Source organism: Nannospalax galili, unplaced genomic scaffold (genome assembly GCF_000622305.1).
Source record: "Nannospalax galili isolate Female #2095 unplaced genomic scaffold, S.galili_v1.0 scaffold1454, whole genome shotgun sequence".
NCBI classification, from domain to species: domain Eukaryota; kingdom Metazoa; phylum Chordata; class Mammalia; order Rodentia; family Spalacidae; genus Nannospalax; species Nannospalax galili.
Genome location: NW_008334056.1, coordinates 1,376,031 through 1,396,636, shown reverse-complemented (window position 1 = coordinate 1,396,636; position 20,606 = coordinate 1,376,031). Strand labels below are relative to the sequence as shown.

At 45.7% G+C, this 20,606-nt stretch overlaps 1 protein-coding gene across 1 annotated transcript in view; it reads right to left on the bottom strand.

Moving 5' to 3' along the window:
* The window catches only part of Ipmk (inositol polyphosphate multikinase), a gene marked incomplete at its 5' end in the record, with an annotated part of 47,429 nt that overhangs the window by 6,363 nt on the left and 20,460 nt on the right, over positions 1-20,606 (bottom strand). The window contains 4 exons of the mRNA XM_029561560.1: positions 1,225-1,306; positions 6,044-6,216; positions 14,395-14,491; positions 19,251-19,336. Of these exons, the coding sequence (XP_029417420.1) occupies positions 1,225-1,306; positions 6,044-6,216; positions 14,395-14,491; positions 19,251-19,336 (438 nt within the window). The remainder of the gene's footprint in view (positions 1-1,224; positions 1,307-6,043; positions 6,217-14,394; positions 14,492-19,250; positions 19,337-20,606) is intronic.

The window sequence follows — 20,606 nt, the reverse complement described above, 5'->3', positions numbered from 1 at the left end:
GAGGCCACACGTAACCTATAGGACATGTAAACTGTACCTGTGAAGGCCACACGTAACCTAGCACAGAGCTATTTTTCAACACAGGATTTCCTTGCTGCGGTCTTCATCACACACTTTATAAAAACATGCTTGCTGAACCAGTTGACACTACCCGCTTCCTGCTTCCTCATGAGTCACTTTAGAAGCTTTAACACCACTGAGCTACAGAGGGGAAGCTTTAAAGTCTCTTATGTAACAAGTAATTTAATATATTCAATACAGGGCCTTCACTTAAAAAAGCGTTTTCTGCCGGGCATGGTTGCGCGTGCCTTTAGTCCCAGCACTCGGGAGGCAGAGACAGGCGGATCTCTGTGAGTTCAAGGCCAGCCTGGTCTACATAGTGAGTTCCAGGACAGCTGGGGCTACAGGGAGACCCTGTCTCAAAAAGACAAAAAAAAAAAAAAAGCATCTTCTTTCAGCCCCTTTTTGAGACAGATTCTCACTTGTAGCCTGGCTGGCCTAGAACGTGCCACGTAGATCAAACTGGCCTTGAACTCACAGAGAGCCCCCTGCCTCTGCTTCCTGGGTCTGAAGGCTTAAAATGTGATTTTTAAGGACAACCTTTGGCCTTAGTTTGAGCTGGACACTGGAGCACGGCTGCTCAGCACTGTCCAGAGTGCACAGGCTGAACTTTAGACCTGTGTCCTCCCAGGGCCCTGCATGCTGAAAGCTTGGTCTTCAGAGGCAGTACACTCAGAGTGGATACTGGACCTAACCACAGGAAGTTAGGTCATTAGGGGTGTGCCCTTCAAAAGGACTGGGTCCCAGCCCCTCCTTCCTATTGCTTTATTTCCTGGTTGCCATGGAACCAAGCAGCTTAACTCCCAGAAGGCTCCTTCCAGAATGAGCTGTGTGGCCAGAGGCCCAAAGCTACTGGGTCATGTGACACAGACAAGCGTGAACCAAACACTGCTTCCTTAAGTTGGTATAGGGACTGTGGTATAGGGAAGCTGGCTAGCACAGGTATCAGTAAGAAATGAATGGGAACATTAAACAGAGGGGGACGTACAGTCCCAGGGTTTGGGGACATCAGGAACCACGGTCACAACAAATCCACTTCTGTGACTCTAAGCTTAATTTTTCAAAAAGTTTGCAAGCTGAATCAGCACTCCAAAGGAGAGCTAAAAAATGTCGGCGTCCTCTTGCTAAGTGTGCGGTGACAGAGCACTGGCGTCCGGTACTCACCGTCCTTCAGAGTCTCCTTCGTCAAGCCTCTTCCGTAATGCTGGTTTTCTGTCTCAAAGCTGTCGGAGTGCACGTGATAAACCTGTCCAGATAAAGAGTGAACCTTGAGAAGCGTGACCCTGACCTGTGGGGCAACCTTGACCATGACGGGTTTTCCTAGCAGTGCAGGGTGATCACAGATTGACATCTATTGACAGACTTCACAACAGATATGAAAAGAAAAAGTCACACTGCCAGGTCAACGGATGCTGAAGTTGACCCAAAGTACCGTGAGCACTCCCTTCTGAAGTCTGCAAAGAGTGATAAGCATGTTCAATATAATAAAATGATTTATTTATAAAATGATCCACCACAAGTTAGCCTCAAGCTTACAGAGGAGAATTTCTTTTAAAATATCAAAAGCGGCTAGGTAAATTCCAGCATTTGGGAGGCAGAGGCAGGCGGATCTCTGTAAGTTCAAGGCCAGCCTGGTCTACATAGTGAGTTCCAGGACAGCTGGGGCTACAGGGAGACCCTGTCTCAAAAAGAAGACAAAAAAAAAAAAAAAAAAAAAAAAAAAAAAAGACAAAAAAAAAAATCAAAAGCTTAGCTGAGCACGGTAAGATGCCTGTAATCCTAGCACTTGGGAGACAGATGGAGAAGAATCAGGAGTTTAGGGCCACCCCTGGCTGCATAGCGAGTTTGAAGCCAACGTGAACTATACCAAGGCCTGAATAAAAAAAAATTGAAGTGCTGGGCATGGTGGCGCACGCCTTTAATCCCAGCACTCGGGAGGCAGAGGCAGGTGGATTTCTGTGAGTTCAAGGCCAGCCTGATCTACATAGTGAGTGCCAGGACAGCTGGGGCTACAGGGAGACACTGTCTCAAAAAGACAAAAAAAAAAAAAAAAAAAATTGAGGCGGGGAGAACGGGGAACAAACTCAGCAGGTAGAGTGCTTGCACAGCACGCACATTGCTCTGGATTCAGCCTCCAGCCCACACGAAACCGTGTGGTTACACACACCTGCAATGCCAGCACTCAAGAGGCAGAGGCAGGAGGGTCAGAGGTTCAAGATCATCTCAGCTACATAGCAAATTCAAAGCCAGGCTGCTGGGCTGAAAGAAAGCATCTCTGTGGGCATGGTATCACACACCTTCGGCCCCAACACTCATGAGGCTCTCTATGAGTTCAAGGTCAGCTTGGTCTACACAGCAAGCTCCAGGCCAGCTGGGGCTACAGGGAGACCCTGTCTCCAAAAAAAAAAAAAAAAAAGTGTTCCACTGCAAACATCTTGTCGTTATTTGCATCTGTCATTATTCTGGAGTTATTAGCAAATGTAAACAAATAAGATAAAAAACAGAGGTATTTAGGGCTGGAGAGATGGCTCAGCAGTTAAGAGCACTGACTTCTCTTGCAGAGGACCCGGGTTTGATTCCCAGCACCCCCATGGCAGCTATGAATTGTCCTTAAGACCAGTTCCAGAGGAATCCGAAGCAATCTTCTGACCTCCAAGGCATTGCAAGACACTTGTGCACTTACATACATGCAAACAATACACAAACTCATACACATAAAAACAATAAAATATGTATTTTTAAAAAAGTATTAAAAAAAGTTATTCAGAAAGGTCAAGATAAAATTATTCTCTGTAGAAAATGGACATACACCCAAAAATCAACTCAAAAACAAATACAAGCATTAAGCAAACTGCAGTAGTGGTTAAGGGTACTGTTAAAGGAGACATGACCTTCATGTGTAAATGACGTGCTGCAGGAGGGAGGACTCCTTCCATACGTGCCATAAAGAACTGAGACAGCAATTAAGGCCACAGCGCTCACAAAGGCGTGCATGCCATGCATGCCAGATGACTCAGCCCCATAAAGGTGTCAGCTGGACTAAAGCTAATCCACAGCTAAAATGAGATGACCATAAACTACTAATTTTTTAATCATATAAACTAAAGTTCATGGATGAATGTCTGTCAACTACAAGGGAGCCCTGCGATGGGATCACTTCAGCTGAGGTGTGAGACACCAGTCTGGCCAGCACAGTAAGAAGTTCATCCAGGAAAACAGGAGCCGGGCAGTCAAAATCCTAAAAGGGAGGGCTAACTTTAACGCCAGATAGTAATATATGTTGTGAGACTTTGATCTGATACGATAACAAAATTAAAGTCAATGGGAAAAGATGGACTATTTATTAAGTGGTGTTGGTCTAAAATAAGATGCCAGAATAAATTCCAAACACATAAGAGATCACAACGTACAAAATAAGAAACAAAGTAAGACGCGCCCTCTTCAAAGAACACGGGGCCCTTGAGTGCCTGCTGAGTACGGAGGCACTAACTCAGCGTATTCATCATGCAGAAATCAAAAACAAGGACTGTCTACGTGAGATGTGTCTGCCGAGCACAGGGCATGTCTCCACGTGAGGGAGAGCAAAGGGTCTCAAGAGTGCCCAGGGCTCACACAGCCCCAGATCTGGCATGGCAGAGTTCTTCCCCCAATTCTGAACAGCAAAACCATCTCAGACACTGGCAAATGCCTTGCCTGGGGCGCAAAACTGACCCGGGCATCAAGCAAACTGCCCACAGCTATCTATCTACTGTGGATGCGCATAAACCAGCACTCTACCTAGCGGGCTCATCCCAGGACTCATTGCTACATGGCAGGTACCAACAAGGTCTGGAATCATCCAAGGAAGCTGGTTAAATGATGGTGTAAGAACACCAACCCCACTGTGATCTCAGGATGTGCTAAACAGGAAAAAGAGGACAGACCAGTGTTCAAAGTAGCTTTTGTGATAAAAGAACACATCTGTCATAAAACAAAATAAATTTAAAAAGGAAAAGAACCAATTTGGTTGTGAAGGGAAAACAAATCCCCAACTGAATAGCACAGCATGGTAAAGACGGGTTCCTTAAAACCTGAAAGAAAAAAGGACCAGGCAGACATTGAAGAACAGTGAACGAACACTGGAAGGCTCCAGGGCGCTGGACAGGAGCGAGGCAGAGGGCCCCAGGGAGGGCTCCCTTTGGACAGGCTGAAGACTGCACCCCAAGAGAAAGGGAGGACATGACAAGTCCAGCGGCAGAACAGCTGCGCTGGCTGTGTGCCCACCAGTGGGAATGGGCACACGCTGTCTGATAGATTCTGTTTTCGGAACAAGACCATCCGCACAAAGCAAAGCAGGCAAGCAGGAGGTGTGCGATGGGTCTGCCAGCAGCGAAGGCCTCAGCGGCCTGCTGTGGGTGCCCAGCTTGTCACGGATGCTAGAACCGTTCCTTTTTCTTTCTCAAAACTTATTATCTATTAACCTGTGGAGGGCAGGGGCCACGTGCACACCACAGGGTGCTTATGGAGGTCGGGACAGCTTGGAGCTGACTCTCTCCTTGCACTTTTCTGTGAGTTCTAGGGGTCAAACTCAGGTCAGAAGGCCTGCAGAGGAAGCACCTGCAGTCACTGAGCCATCCTACCAGCCCTGTTCCACATGCCCACGTTCACTGTACTCTCCTAAAATGAACACTGCTTGAACAATCGCATTTTCTGTACAACCACATACCAAATTTGCTTTGCTCCGCCATCGCCATCACAAAGGCAATCGCCTACAACGCCCCCTCTGGACTCCTGTGTCTCAAAAGGAAGATCAGGAATCATTTGGACACACTCCTGCGTGTGAGTAATCACTGGACATGACCAGTTTTCCACACACCTGGAATACATCACACCATTGGTTTAGAGGACTGTACTCCCTTAGCACTTCCCAGCCGTGGCTTGTCTGAGAAATGGTCTCCACAGTTTCTCCTTCCATCCTTTGCGCTCTGGTATTTGTCCTGTGACCTGGCTTTCCCCCTATCAGAGGCAGGTTCTGCTCCCTTCTATGACTCTGAGGTGACCCTGTGACAGACTATGATCTACAAATTTCATTCACATATGACAGCAAGTAGCTTCCTACTTGAGTTCAAGAACCTCTCTAGGCCCTCTCTGGCTCCTTACAGTGTGGCCCCACAACAGGAAAAGGCTCAAGCTGTCCAGCTGACAAACGGCACTGTGTGGACAAAAGCCCAGCCCTCAGTCAGTACTAGCTTCCAGCCAGGTGGGAACAGCAGCCTGTCATTAGTCCATTACTCCATGGCTCCTGATATCAGCATTATATATTATAAACACATACGAAAGCATCATATAGTACCACACAGACATAAAATTTTTATCAGTTAAAAGTAAAACATTTAGCTGGGTGTGGTGGCACACACCTTTAATCCTAGCACTCGGGAGGCAGAGGCAGGTGGATCTCTGTGAGTTCGAGGCCAGCATGGTCTACATAGTGCCAGGACAGCTGGGGCTACAGGGAGATCCTGTCTCAAAAAGACCAAAAAAATACATTAAGTAAATTAAAAAAAATAATACTAACCCACCACAGAACTATATATAAATAAAGCAATGGTTCTAAATGAAAATCTAAAATATTTTAATTTTTCTCTTTAAAATATAGAAAAATTATCAAATATGTAAATAGTATTCTTATAGGTAAGCCATAAATAATGTTTACTTTTAATATTTATTGCGCACCTAAACTTAAAACTTCTTAAAAACAAGATTACAAAAGAAAGTCACCAGTCACATCGCTGAGGCCTGGTCACTTGTGTTAATTACCTACTGGGTGTCAAGAGCAAATGCAAACCAGTGAACAGCAGAGCTGAACCTGCCCTCACCACACTGCATGGGCAGCCGCAGACACCCCAACCCAGAGCACACTGTCCTCGTCTACTCGTACTGTGGAGTTTCCGATGGAATGATATGTAAAGAGAAACGTGCACTTTGCAGGAATCATCACCCTTACCCTCATGCCGAGCACCAAGAACCCAATCTCTTCCATTAGTGGGTACTTGCTGACCTGCTGCCCAATCTTCTCAGATGAGGCAAAAGGATCGTAGCTCTTCCGTCCTATCTTTACATCCATTATACAGGGCTTATTAAATTTATGAGTCACATCTTCCAGTTTTAGGTATACATCTGTTATTTAAGAGAAATCTTAATTAATGACAGGCAATCATATTATTCAAATAATTTCCAAGAAAAAAAAGAAGAAATGCTAGAAAAAAGTTAAAATAAATCCAATTCGTAACAAGCATAAATGTAACAGAGAAAGTCTTGCAAGACATAAATCCAGTGACATACAATCCTGTAAGCAACAGCAGTGCAGGGGTCAGGAGCAGTGCCCCTTCTGAATGCAACCAACAATCACCTCCAAATGTGCGCTCTTACAAATGTGCTTTTTAGAACACAGACAGCTCAAAAGCCAGTCTGCAAACCTTAGCATCCTGCACACATCATCCCACAGAATACTTCATACAGTACTATGGAAGCCCCAGTTAACATGCACTTCTCACAGTCTGGCCTTGAAAGCAAAGTCACAAGGAGGAAAAGGTGGGGGATGAGATTCTCCCCCTCTCCTAAGTAAAGCGATCCTCTCAAAATCCTCAATGACATTATGACTTGTGTTTTAGTTACAAGTGTAATAAGAAACACTTCTTTTGGGGCTGGGGACACAGATCAGAGTTAGAATCCCCAGAACCCACATAAAGACAGACACATCAGGTCTGCCTGCAATCCAACCACTCCTACTCATAGATGGGAGGTGGGGACCAGAGACTCTTCAGGATCTTGCAAGCCAGCTACCTGGCACATGCAGCAGTAAACGAGAGAGCCTGTCTCAAACAAGGAGGAATACACAGACAGACACCCAGGGTTGTCCTCTGACCACTACACATGTGCTGTGGCTCACACCCGCCTGTGCTCATGAATAGAGAAAACCCTCTCCTAAAAAGTCTCCTCAAAGACAGAGGAGTAGATGCTGCTATCGGGTTAGAAAAGGCATATGTTTCCACGGAATTAAGTAAAAGGGTAAGAGAAGCCCGACACGAATGTCCTCTGCCCTGTCCCACCCCAACAGCAGCTTTTAAATTACAATAAAAAGTCTGTGCTGAGCCAAATTCGAAAGCTTTTCAAGTCCTCGGATTTAACAGGCATACATCGGCAGAGGGCAAGGGGTAAGCAAGTACACAGTGTCCCTCAGCCAAGGGAGTGCAAAGGTGGGTATGCCTATGTGGACGGAAGGCCAAACATGACAAGACAGGAACAGCAGCCCAGCAGAGGGGCACTAGCAGCCGAGACGTGGCCCACGAGGCAAGGTTCTAGACATCAAAGGCAAAGGACATGATGTCCCCCTTCAGGAGCTGGGTGTACCAAGCACCTGTTTCTAAAAGGCGACCGCAAGCCAGCAGTCCAGAAAGGACGCAGCCCAGGGCGGCCCTTCAGATTCTGTATCACCTCCACAACTCCAAGATGAAATCATGAAATTTGCAGGTAAATGGATGGAACTAGAAACTGTTATACTAAGTGAAGTAACACAGACTCAGAAAAACAAATGACGCATGTTCCCCCTCATATAGATTGGATCCTAGCACCAAATCCTTATAAGTGAGTATGTATCTAGACATAACTAGAGGAACCAGGATAATTAAAGAAACCAGGGAGGTAAAGGAAAAGAAAGAATCGGAGAGAGAACAATAGGTAACAGGTGTTAATAAGGGAGATATGGATAAAAATGGGATTATTTAAATGGGAGGGAGGGAAGGTTATACAAGGAGCCTCGGGGATAAAGGGAAAGGGGGAGCTCAAGGGAGGTGGGACCGTAGGAGAAGGGTATTAGTAAAGGAGAAATGGGGGAAATGGGGTAACCATGGCGGGAGGCGGGGAGGGAGGAAGGGAGAGAATAGATAAATAATGCCTGGCTAGTTTAAAAAAACCAGAGGGAACCATATTAGTCCAACAGCCTACTGACAAATTACACATACATTATCTCTACATGAGTCTATGTATGCACCTAAAGGCTACATAACAAGAAACAGTGCCAGACAGGAGAAACCGTCCTTTGAGTTGTTGGCCAAAAATTACTCAGGCTATTGCTACAGCCCCTGATGGCCTCCTAGAACTTGAAGGTAAGACCCTACTGCTGAAGACAGGACATACTTCAGACACAGATTTGGAGCAATAGAGATGCAACTGACCTGCAACCACTTCCCCTGAAGGCAGCTCTCAGAGCTTTGGAGAGCGCTATGAAGGTGCCGAGGGAAAACATCAGTGGATGATCCAACACCAGCTTCATGACCGAATAACCACATCAGTGGCCAGCACAGCGTATGTCACTGGTGCAGTAGTGGCACTTTTATCTTGGGGGCAAACAACAGCTACCTAGTTTGACTAAACGCCATTCAAAGGGAGGGAATAAAGCAAGTGTTATTTTTCTTAATCTGTTTTTTTCTTATCTTATTTGTGTGAGAGTTCTATGTATCTATGTGAACCTGTGTATGCTGTGCTCATGGAGGTCAGAAGAGGGCATTAGATCCCCTGTGTGCTGGATAGCTTTAGTGTCAACCTGACACACTTGGGTTGAGGGAGCCTCAATTGGGGAATTGCCTCTATTGGACTGGCCTGTAGCCATGTCCCTGGGGCATCTTCTTGAAGGGTCGTGTGGGAGGGCCCAGCCCACTGGGGGTGGTGCCACCCCTGGACAGCTGGGCCTGTGTTGCATAAGAAAGCAGGCTGAGCAAGGGCCAGGGGAGCAAGCCAGTAAGCAACATTCCTCCATGGCCTGTGCTCCAGCTCCTGCTTCTGGGTTCCTGCCCTGAATTCCTACCTTGAGCTCCCTGATGAACTGTGACCCAGGAGATATAAGCTGAATAAACCCTTTCCTCCCTAAGTTGGTAGTGGTCAGAGTGTTTTGTCACAGCAACGAAGAAACAAACTAAGACATCCTGGAACTGGAGTTCTAGGTGGCTATTAGCCACCACGTGGGTGCTGGGAACCACACCTGTGTCCACTCTAAGACCAGCCAGCACTCCTACCCTCTGAGCCCTCCCTCTCTCTAGCCTTCAACAGAAGTGGCCCTAAGAACTGAAGCTGTGCACTCTGCCCCTGGCCACCAGCTTGGACAACATGTAAGAAAATGGAGCATAAGCCGAGCATGAAACGTTAGGTTTGCAGGATGCTGTGTGTGTCTGAATATTAATTCACTCTGAAAAATGCTACTAGCAAATTCTTCAGTAATTCAGCAGAATAAGGATGAATCAAAGCAGATCAACCCTGAGATTCAAGAACATAAAAGATCACAGGCATCTCATTACAGGCCCACCTCACGAAGCGGAACCAAACTGAAACCTTTTCAGCCAGGCTCTGGGTACAGAGCGGAACAACTGCTTCTGTGTGGGTTACAACCCAATAGTGGACGGACTGTGAACTGAATGACAGAGGGAGAAAACATACGGCTGTCTGATACTGAGTAAATACTGTTGTGGAGCTGGTCTCATCCTTAAACACCCTGAGCTGTGGTATAAAATGCACTGGTTACATGTCATAAAGAAGTTTAATACAACATTTGGCTATGGAGAGTGTTGTTGTGTATTATGGTGTTGGTTCAACTCAGGAGTGACCCAGAAACTCTCAGAAGTGGCCCTGTCATCCTCTGGAGCCTAGTTCCTATCACAGTCACTCAGCAGGGCAGTCATCTTGTGCAAATTTGGCCACAGTGCACGAGTCTTCCAAATTAGGAACTGGGAATCAGAGAACCTGTCTGTCCAGTCTCTGGTCATCAGCATATGCCCTAACATTAGATCCCTTCAAGAAAAGTAGGGAGGCCCCTTGGTGGGGATGACCACCAAGCAGAAGAGTCAGGGATGGGCTAGGGACACAGCACAAAGACACCCCTGTACTCCAACCCTGGGTTCCAGGTCTGGTTCCATCTTGGGGTCCACCGCACAGCCCCAACTTTCCTAAAATAGCCCCATGTCCTTGTAATACATGGTTCCATCCTGTTTACTCACATCTGGTTCTAGAACTTCTATTCACAAGTCGTAACCAAAAGTTTAAGTTTCAAGGAAGAGAAAGTTCAGCTCACTTACTGACTCTACCACTTGTTAGCCTCTGTCATTAGTGGCCCTTCCCTGTGCCCCAAATGCCCAGAGAGAAGGACAGAATTGACCCCAGGCCTGTCAGGACACTGTCCACACCAGTTTCGTAAGTGGTATTCCACCATTTTCCTTACCCCCTCCAGAATACAACTGTGCATTTTCTATAATTACTGTATGAGACGCTGTGTTGGGACATACAGGTAAGCAAAATGTAAAAGTCTTGTCTTCACAGAGATCCTTTTAGGAGTAGATAACACTTTTTTTAGCATAATGCTTGGCATCTACCTGGTACTCACTGAGCACTGTAATTTTACTTGCAAGTGTATGTAAATATCAATTGTGCACATGTCTGAGAAACACGAACACCTGTCAATGCTGCTATATCACCAGTGGGTCCAGGTTGAACTTCAAGGTCCAGAATAAAGAAAAATGCAAGATAATTCCCTGGAGCAAACCCTTACCTTCCAGATACAACTTAATAACCATGAAATAAAGATACGGCCACTAAGCCATTATTATGGGCACTCCATAACCCGGAGGCTTTAAATCTTATCCTGTAGTTAAGTATTAACAAGAACATCTACTTATTACCTATCGATTCTACCCCAAGTTAAAATGAACTCTGACTGCAAGCACAAGCTCATCGCCAATCTCAAGCTGCCTCACAAGGTCTCAGCGGTCACACTGCACTTGTAGCTCTCCTCGCTGGCCCACCCTCTCTGACATGCATCAGACACTGCTGCCAGCTTGCTTCCCGAGTTTATCTGTTCTAGGAAAAGGTTATAGATTAGTTAAGACCACAGGTAGAAGAGGCACCACAACAAATGTGACAGCTGTTTCTTAAAAGGATTTTATTACTTTTATTTTATGTGCTTGAGTGTTTAGCCTGTGCATGTGTGTAAGTGTACCACATGTGTGCAGTGCCCTTGGAGGTTAGAAGAGGGCACTGGGTTTCCTGGAAGTGGCGTTATAGGCAGTTATGAGCTGCTGTGTGGATGCTGGGAACCAAACTCAGGTGCTCTATAAGAACAGCAAGTGCTCTTAACCACTGAGCCATCTTTCCAGCCCTGACAGCTTTCTATGTTAATAGTTCAAAGAAAGATGATGGTGGGGCTGGACGTGGTGGCGCACGCCATTAATCCCAGCACTTAGGAGGAAGAAGCAAATGGATCTCTGTGAGATAGAAGCCAGCCTGGTCTACATAGCAAGTTCCAGGCCAGTTGGGGCTACAGGGAGACCCAGTCTCCAAAAACAACAACCAGAAAAGAGATAATGATAATGGTAAAAAAGAAAATTTAGGATGTACTAAAAACCCTGATAAGAATAAGATAAAAACACTCTCACTGGAATAGGTTGAGTTTGCTACAGCCAAGATCAATGAATTAGACTACATTAGCATGATGCTTAGGGAATTTCTTATAATTACTTCATTAAGCTGTAGCTTATAAAATAGAATTTTGAGTATTGAAAAATGATAGTTGATTTTATATATATATATACACACACATACACACACACACACACACACACACACACACACATATATGCTTACATAAATATCTAAGTCATAGAGACAGCAGCATCATTAACTGGACTGAGTTTTAAACTTTGGGAGCTCTGTGTCGAACAACCAATTCCCAGTCTTTCAGAGTCCAAGGCTTTGCTTTAGTAAATCCCAGATCTACGAGAGACACAGTGCATAGCTTAGTGCTGGAACTGAACAGTGATAACAGGGGTCTGCTCTTCACAGATACGTGGAGTTCATTCAAAAGACCATAGTACCACAAGTGTCAAGAACTATGGCCTGATCTAGCATTTATTCATGAATTCATTTAAAAAGTGTTCAGAGTTTCTATAGTTTATTAAAACTTATAGTATAAAACTTACATTTAGTTGATGTTTAATTACATATTTTAACATAATGGATGAATTCTCTTCATTTTCAATAACTTTGTGCAATCTTATACCATCATCAACTGTATGAAATTACTTTTTTCATGTGCATATGGTGTGCATGCATGTGTGTGGTATGTACACACATTCATGTGCTTATGTGGCAGCCGGGGGTTGACAATGAGCATCTTCCGCAACTCTTCTCCACCTTACTTAGTGAGACAGGGCTTCTCACTTGAACCCAAAAGAAAAGACCTTTAAGCCAAAAGACAACGAACCAGAACAAGGAGAGAAGGACTAAACCCAGCACCCCTAGTCAAAACCTCAAATCCAAAATGCTCCACAATCTGAAGGTTTGGGAAAATCCCATACCCGTCTTCCAGGTCGGCTCACAGTCATAAACACAGGCACACCACTCACACCATAATGACCACCTTCAGAACATTAAGAGCGACTGGGCCCTACATCTGGAAAGCTGTGCATATACAAACATCCCTGGAGAAGGACTCTGTACTTCAGATAAGGTGGAAAGAACAGGCTGCGAGGACCTCGACAGGTGTAGCCATGGACTCACCATTCTTCAGCCAAGGAGCCCCAAGGGAGAAACCATGATACCCTCCTAGTGATACCTGAAACACTGAGTTCATAATCAAAAGGATTCCCTCTTTTGAAGTTGTTGGTGTGGGAGGGAGATCATAGACCCTCAAACAAACAATGCCGGATGGCAGGCCCTCTGCTGAGGCACCAACGAGGAGAAACCAAGCTGGCACTGACCTCAAGCTTCGTCCCTGCTGGTTTTCACAGTGCTGCTGGGTGCTGCGCATGCTACCGGAACAGGAAAGCAATCACCAGCCTTACCCAGCTGTACATCCTGCAAGCTGTAACAACTCACCTGGCAAAATACATCCACTGGCGCATTAGTGGCATGAATCTTATGGAGTGATCAACCAACTTCTGATTGGATTTAAGGCCTGGTTCACAAGATGGAGCTTAAACCTGTCACTGCTATCAGGGCCGAGAACCTGTGGCTTCACAGTTCACAAACTGCAGGCAGAACCTACTGCTGTCACTCTGCTAAAGGGACACAGTACTGACTGACTCCTGACGGCTTACTGTCACACCCACAGATCAGTGCATCTCAACTCTCACCAGAGAAGTTTGTTTTTCCAGCAGATGGTAATTAACACAGAGACACTCAATTCATCAATGTGCAGAGAATAAGAGACTGTGGAATGTTCCACCCTAAGGGGGACACCTACGTCACACCCTCTCGTCCCAAGGCTCAGGGACCACTATGGAACTGGAGTGGAAAGGCTGTGAGGACCAGAGGTGGTAGACGCCTACAAGGAAGCAGTCGTTTTCCAGATGACAGGGCAGTTGCACATATGAACTCACAGCAATTGTGACAACATGCACAAGACCAATGCAAGCTCAAGCCAGACAAAATCCCAGCCAGCAGAGGGGGAAGTGAGCCAGAAGCCTCTCCCTAGCTGAGCACCGCTGCCAACCGCTAGCTGCTGGGAGAGGAAGGGTCAGTTTTCTTTAAGGTGCTTTCTTTGTGATGCTGGACAGGCCGACAGGGCCCCAGAAAATGGACCCACACCAAAGACCACCAGGGACACAAATCAGACTCCACAGCTTCAAAGAGAACAACAGAGGGCATGGAGTTGGGGTTTAGTAAGGTAGGGGTGGAGATGGGGGACAGGGTCCGAGTAGGATCAGAAGAGATGAAATTCTCAGAGTCAATAAAAATATCCAAGGAAAAAAAGAAAAGACAAGTGAGGAGAGGAAAGCCTCCGACTGCAGCCTTAAGGCCTGCACAGGAAAGCCCCAGATTGGACTTGGCAGAGCGTACCCTTCGACTCCAACGCCAACCCACAGGGTCTCATTTCATCCTCGAGGACACGTTAGTGTTTTCCAAGAGACTGCAATTTAGAGCCTGCAGGTGAAGGCGACAAAGCCATGCAGAGAAAATACTTCTGCTTGATTTTCGATTTTTTATTCTTTAGATTAAAAAAACCTTTCTTCGTACATATTTCATGTGCCAAATGGGAAAAGAAAAGGTACAAAAATTAGGAAGGAGGACATATGTAAATTAATAAAGTATTAAAAAGTACTCTCATGCAAATATAAGAGATGTATCATTTAACTTATTTATGTCACTTACAAAATGTCAATGAAAAGCAGAATATCAATGTGTTTCCTTTAGTGGAGAAAAGAAAGGCACCAGGCTGTTTTTATAGCACACACTAGGTTTGTGTGACAGAAAGCATTTGTAAGGCCAGCCGCATGACTACAGCTAGACAATGCCCATTCGGGAAAACCTTACCGTCAGGTGCAGTGGGCGGCGACCAGACGCCGTAGTATTTGGGCAGATGTTTCCGCAGCTCCACAAGAACAGCATCAGCACAGTCAGCAGCGTAAACCTGAACACACAGGGCTGGTCAGTGCCTCCGAATGCCTTATGACACAACCCTGAACACTTCTCAAAACCAAACCACTGGTCACAATTCAAATGGTATGGGTTCCAGACGGCAGTACAGCCAAGTAAAGAAGAGCTATTGCATATAGCACAGTCCTCCTGGTCATCAAGTGTACTTAGCGTGTCTTTCAACCATTTACCACTAAGTAAGTTGTATATAACTGCTACCAAATTTAAAACAATCTCCTTACACATGGCCACACATTTGGCTAGTGGGGGCCTGCTAGCTACTGCCCAGACCCTGGAGGAAGAAGGGTTTAGAGTGTACTCCGTTCACTCAGCCTCTCCCTACCAAGTTAGGCTCTCGCTTCTCATCTAAACCATTTTTAGTTTCTTGCATTTATTTTCACATCTCGTGTGTATGAAGAAGACAACTTGAGGAGGCCAGCTCTCTCCTTCCACAAAGTGGGTCCCCATCAAACTCGGACTGTCAGGCTTGGCAGCAAGTACCTCTATCGGCTGAGCCATTTCCCTGGCTCCTTGAACTATGTTTAACACCTGCCTGGTTCTCTCCCTAAACAAATTAAATAAAATCTTCTAGATATTATCTATTCTATATATATGAAGCAATTTTTATTAAAAAAAAATATGGTTTGAGGGCCTTAAGTCTAAACGGCCAAGTAATTTTATGAGTGAGAAGACCTACACAGGTCAAAATGGTGTCGTGATAAATTCCTGAGACATCTATGTAACAGAATTTCATTTACCAGAACCCGAACCTTGAATGTAAAAGGGAGGGGAAATAAAATTTAAAAATTAAGTTACTCTTTCCATGAAAAGGTCCCTGAAAACTGCTGTGCACTGAGGAGCAGCATGCGTGTCCTCAGTGAGCACACGCGTGGGGGCAGCTCCCGGCCAGCAGTCACACACGCTGGATACCACACATCCTCAGAGGGCACAGGTGTGGGAACACCTCGTGGCAGTCACACACACTGGAGCTGAAAGCTGAGAGACACTGTATAATCCCAACCCTTCGAGTCCTGTATCTTGTCACTCTCAAGAGGAAAGAAGACAAGCTTTGACTTCTCAGAAATCCAACCCACTGTTATAGGCTGAGTGGTGAGCCTCCAAAATTCACTTACCATGTCCTAACTCCAGGATCTCAGAACAGGACTGACCATACGTGGAGAGCAACTACAGGAGATCATTACAGTTAAAATGAGGTCGCTGCTATGATGGCGTTCTTAGAAAGCCCGAGAACAGGACACAGCACACAATGAGATTATGAGAAGACACAATACAGCCATGGACAGGTGAGGGAGAGAGGTCTGCAGAGGAAGCCCTTCCTGACTGCAGCCAACCCCGAAGGCCAAGACTCCACAACTGTGAAAATCAAATGTCTGCTTGGGGGGGGCTTATTTTGAGGGTTTTTGTTTGTTTGTTTGTTTGTTTGAGGCAGGGTCTCCTTGTAACCCTGGCTGGTCTGAAACTCACTATGTAGACTAGGTTGGCCTTAGTCTCAGAGATCCACCTGCCTCTGCTTCTGCTACTGCTGAGATTAAAGGTGTGTGCCACCAAGCCTGACCAAATTCCTGTATTTTAAGGCGAACACCGAACTCCTTTGTTAGGGCAGCCTGAGAGACACACGCCACCTATCCCCCTCACTACGATCTGCTCAAACCTCTGCTTTTTCTGTCCAGTGATCGCCACACTGAGCAGCACTTTCAGAGGGACCAGAAACACAGGTAAGACAGACTAATGGAAGTAGCATGGGAGCACGGAGCTTCCAGTGGGGTGGGAGGGCATTTCTACACTCTCAGAATCAGTGCAAGCGTCAGCACTGAACAAAACTCAACCAATGGGCCGGCGAGGTGGTTGGTGCACACCTGTAACACCAGCACCTGGGAGACCAAGACAGAAGACTGCTCGTCTAAGGCCACTCTGGGCTTCACAGTAAGTTCCTAGGCTACAGAGCAAGACCCTGTCTCAAAATACAAACAACTATTCCTCACGAATAAAGACACAATTCCTGAGTGAGATGATGAAACCAAGCCCACTGACAAAGCACGGGCTACACCTGACCCAGCACAGACTGCTGTTGTGATCAAATGCTGACTTCAAAGAGAGAGCGGTTCACATCATCTGAAATCAGTTAATATCATCTGAAAGACTAAGAGCCGAAACTCCATGTCAGTAATCCCCCAAACTGAAATACAGAAGTCCACAAAAGGCTCCACTTGGCTTTTTGGCAAAAACTGACACCTTGATGTTAAATACAAACAGAAATACAAGGAACCCAGAACAGCCAGAATCATTTTCAAATAAAGCAAATTTGGGGAGCTCATGTTACCCAATGTCAAACTTACTACCCAGCTACGATAATCAGTAGAGGGTACACACTTAGCTAGGGAACAGACCAGAGCCCGTGAGCCTCCTGGTAGGAATCCGCTTCCTGCCTCCCCGTTCCAGCTCACCTGCATTCCCTGAAAACAGCTCTCCTTTATTTATAGTCAACTGATTTTTGATAAGGTCACAGAAACAGCTCCCTGGGGAAAACACAGCCATTTCAACAGTGAGTTTCACTCACAAAAATATTCTGAGGAACTAAATTTATGAGTAAAAGTTACACAATTCCTAGGAAAAAAAAAAATAAGCAGGGCCTTTATGACTTTGGAATAGGCAATTGCTCCTTTCAAAAAAATTTTATTTATTGCTTTTCTATGTGCATGAGTGTTTATGCATGCGTGTACATAAGTGCACTGTGTGTGCAACGCCTACAGAAGTCAGAAGAGAGCATCAGAACCCTGGAACTGGAGTTATCATTGGTTATTAGCCACCATGTGCATGCTGGGAACCAAATCCAGGTCCTTTGCAAGAACAGCCGGTGTTCTTAATAGCTGTTTATTTTTAAAAGATTATAAAATTTATTTTGATTTTACGTGTGAGTGTCTTGCCTGCATGTATGTGCACCATGTATGTGCAACCCTGGAACCATAAGGCAACCCTGGAACCCATTGGGCCTGGAGTGGGAGGAAGAGTAACAAGTGCTCTTAACTACCGAGCCACCTCTCCAGCCCCGTCAGCTGCTTAGATGCGACAAAAGGACACAAGCAACAGAAAACTAAACAGCAACAAGCCACAGACAGGGCTGACGCCACCAACTCGTAGGTCTTTTGTCTTGCACGACACCACCAAGACCATGAAGAGACAGCTGCAGAGGAGCCCACACCTGCAAACAGTGCGGCTGGTGAGGAGCCCACAGCCACAAATGCAGCCACCTAACTATGCACCTGAAACTTTTATACAAGTCAAATACAAAACAGGATGAAGAGCTGAACAGGCATGACCGTAGAGAAGACACACAAGAGCCAGTCCCTACATGTGAAGATTCTCAACGCCAGTCACCAGGGAAACACCACTCAAAACAAGTTATGAGATGACACGTCACAATCACCAGGATGCCATCTTAAAAAGAAAAAAAGAAAAACCAAACAAACAAACTAGGAAACAGGAAGTGTGGGAAACGTAGCGAGAGCAGCCTGATCAGACAGTGGAAGAACAGGAGACCGCAGCCACTCCAGAAAACACTGGACAGTGCCTCCAAACCTTAAATGTAGCATTACCCAACAACAGGCTAGGGAGAAGGCCCAGTGGTCACACACTCGGTGTATGAGCATGGGGACCTGAGTTTGGATCCACAGCACCCACATAAAAGTTGGGCATGGTAGTGTGCACCTGTAACCCTGGCAGGGGGCTAGGATGGCCATGGGGGAGGGGGACAAGTAAATCCTAGGGACTCACTGATCAGTTAACCTACGGAAATGGCAAGCTTCAAATTCAGTGGGAAACTGTTTCAAAACTAGAGTGGGAAGTGATGGGGAAGCATGTGACGTCAACTTCCGCCTCCTTACACACAGGCACACACTTAACAAATAGCCTAAGAATTTCACTCTTCTATACCCCAAAGAAGTCAAAGCAAGCAGCTACACATACACAAACACTCATAACAGCACTGTCATCAGAAATCCGAAGGTAAAACAACCCAACATCCACCACAGGGTTAGCAAATTCAAAGAAGCAGGACACGTTACAATGCAGCGGACCATAAACGTCACAGCAGACAAGCTCAGGACACCAAAAGTGTCATTTTGCATGACTTCATTTGTACGAAACACCACGGGCAGGCAAGACCACAGACAGCAGACCGGGAGGACAGGACAGGGAAGGAAGACCGTGGTAACCCGTGGCACAGGGTGTACGAGGGTGTCTTCTGGGTGGTTAAAATGTTTTGCAGTTAGGAAAGAAGCTCTGGTCATGGAACATCCTAAAAATATCCCAAGGCTCGTAAGAATGGACTTTCTCCCCACCAGAGTCACAGTGCAGGGAAGCAAGTTTAGGACTCGGAGGCAGGAGCGCTGTGAAGCCGAGGCCAGCCCGGGATTCTCAGAAGACCTTGGCTCAAAAAGTAACACAAAACAAAAATGACTCTAAGAAACTGTGCTAAGAACACTTAGCTAACTCAGCACTGAGAACTCCAAACACTCCAAGTGTCCTTCACACTGGGGTCATGGCCCGTTCGCTGACTGAGACTAAGAGCCCTTCACATGAGAAGGAGCAGATCACCTCGGGGAAGGAAGCGCTGCTCCGCACACAGCCTCTGCTTCTGCCACACACCATCAACTAGGAGACGCTGTCACACGTTTCTTATTGCGAGTGACTGCGGAGAAGTGAAAAGCCCTTTAAGCACATCTTACATCACTTACCATATTATAAAATTCCAGCTCTCTCGGGCCCCGTGGCGGTGGCTGTAACTGCTTCAGAACTGTGCCGTCCGGGTGCTGGAGTATACCTGCAGAACAGGAGGGAAATCGGGTCTTCATTACGGTACTGCATTGCACAGGACAGATCCATTCCAGAAATAACAGGCAAACCACTTCCATAAATTTAGGGGTTCACTGTTACTTATTTCTGAAATCTAACGTTCAGCCAACATGTTTCAGTACTCACCGCATACAAAGACCAGAATGCACATTTCAAACCACTTATTTCTACAGTCTTCAGTCATTACTCCTGTGGATTTTCTAACCTAACACATGTGACTTTAAAATATGTGTTACCAGAGGTCATGTATGCAGACATCACTTGGATAATTTTACAATTCTCTCACCTGTTTGAAGAACGTGAACAACTGGCCTGATGCAGATGTACCATATGCAGGTGTGCAGGCTGGCACTAGCCGGAGCAGGCAGGGAAGTCTTTTACAGGCTGTCCACCCAAAAGGAGAGCCTTTAAGTCACCATATGCACACCAAAACCAACTCTACCCATGTAAAATACAAGTAGGCATTTCAAATTTTAAATCTTAAATCATTATTGGAATTTCACAAAACCATGATAATTAGAACAAGATATGATTCAAATAAATCTACTTAAAATTTAAAAAATTCTACCCATGTTTTTATTTCTTTTTGGCAAGTAAAATTTTTCAATCATGACAAAAATGCGTAATTTAGCCAACTAAAACAGAAAGCCCCAACTTAGGAAATATAGCAAAGGTTTTAAGACCTAGACACAGAAGAGATGGAAGGGAAATACTGGTCTACATGAACAAGCTTGGTGAGCAGTCCAAAGGTTCTGGGACATCAGGAGTGTCTAAATTACTAAACAAAAGCACTAAAAGGGGATGGAGAGATGCTCAGTAGCTAAGAGCACTGGCTGCTCTTGAAGAGGACCCAGGTTTGGTTCCCAGCACCCACATGGCAGCTAGCAACCATCTGTAACTCCAGTATCAAAGAATCCGATGCCCCCTTGGCTTCCATGGGCACTGCACACACATGGTGCACTTACATACATGCAGTCAAAACACTCATACACATAAAAATAAATTTTAAAAAATTTTAAATCACTACAGAAGAATTCTGTTTCTGAAGCTTGGTGTTGAGAACAAGAGGCTCTACGCCGAGTGTGATGACACATGCCTGTTGTTCTGGTTTGTTTCTTCATTGCTGTGACAGAATACTCTGACCAATACCAACTTGGGGAGGAAAGAGTTTATTCAGCTTACAACTCCCAGGTCACAGTTCATCAGGGAGCCCAAGGTAGGAACTCAGGGCAGGAACC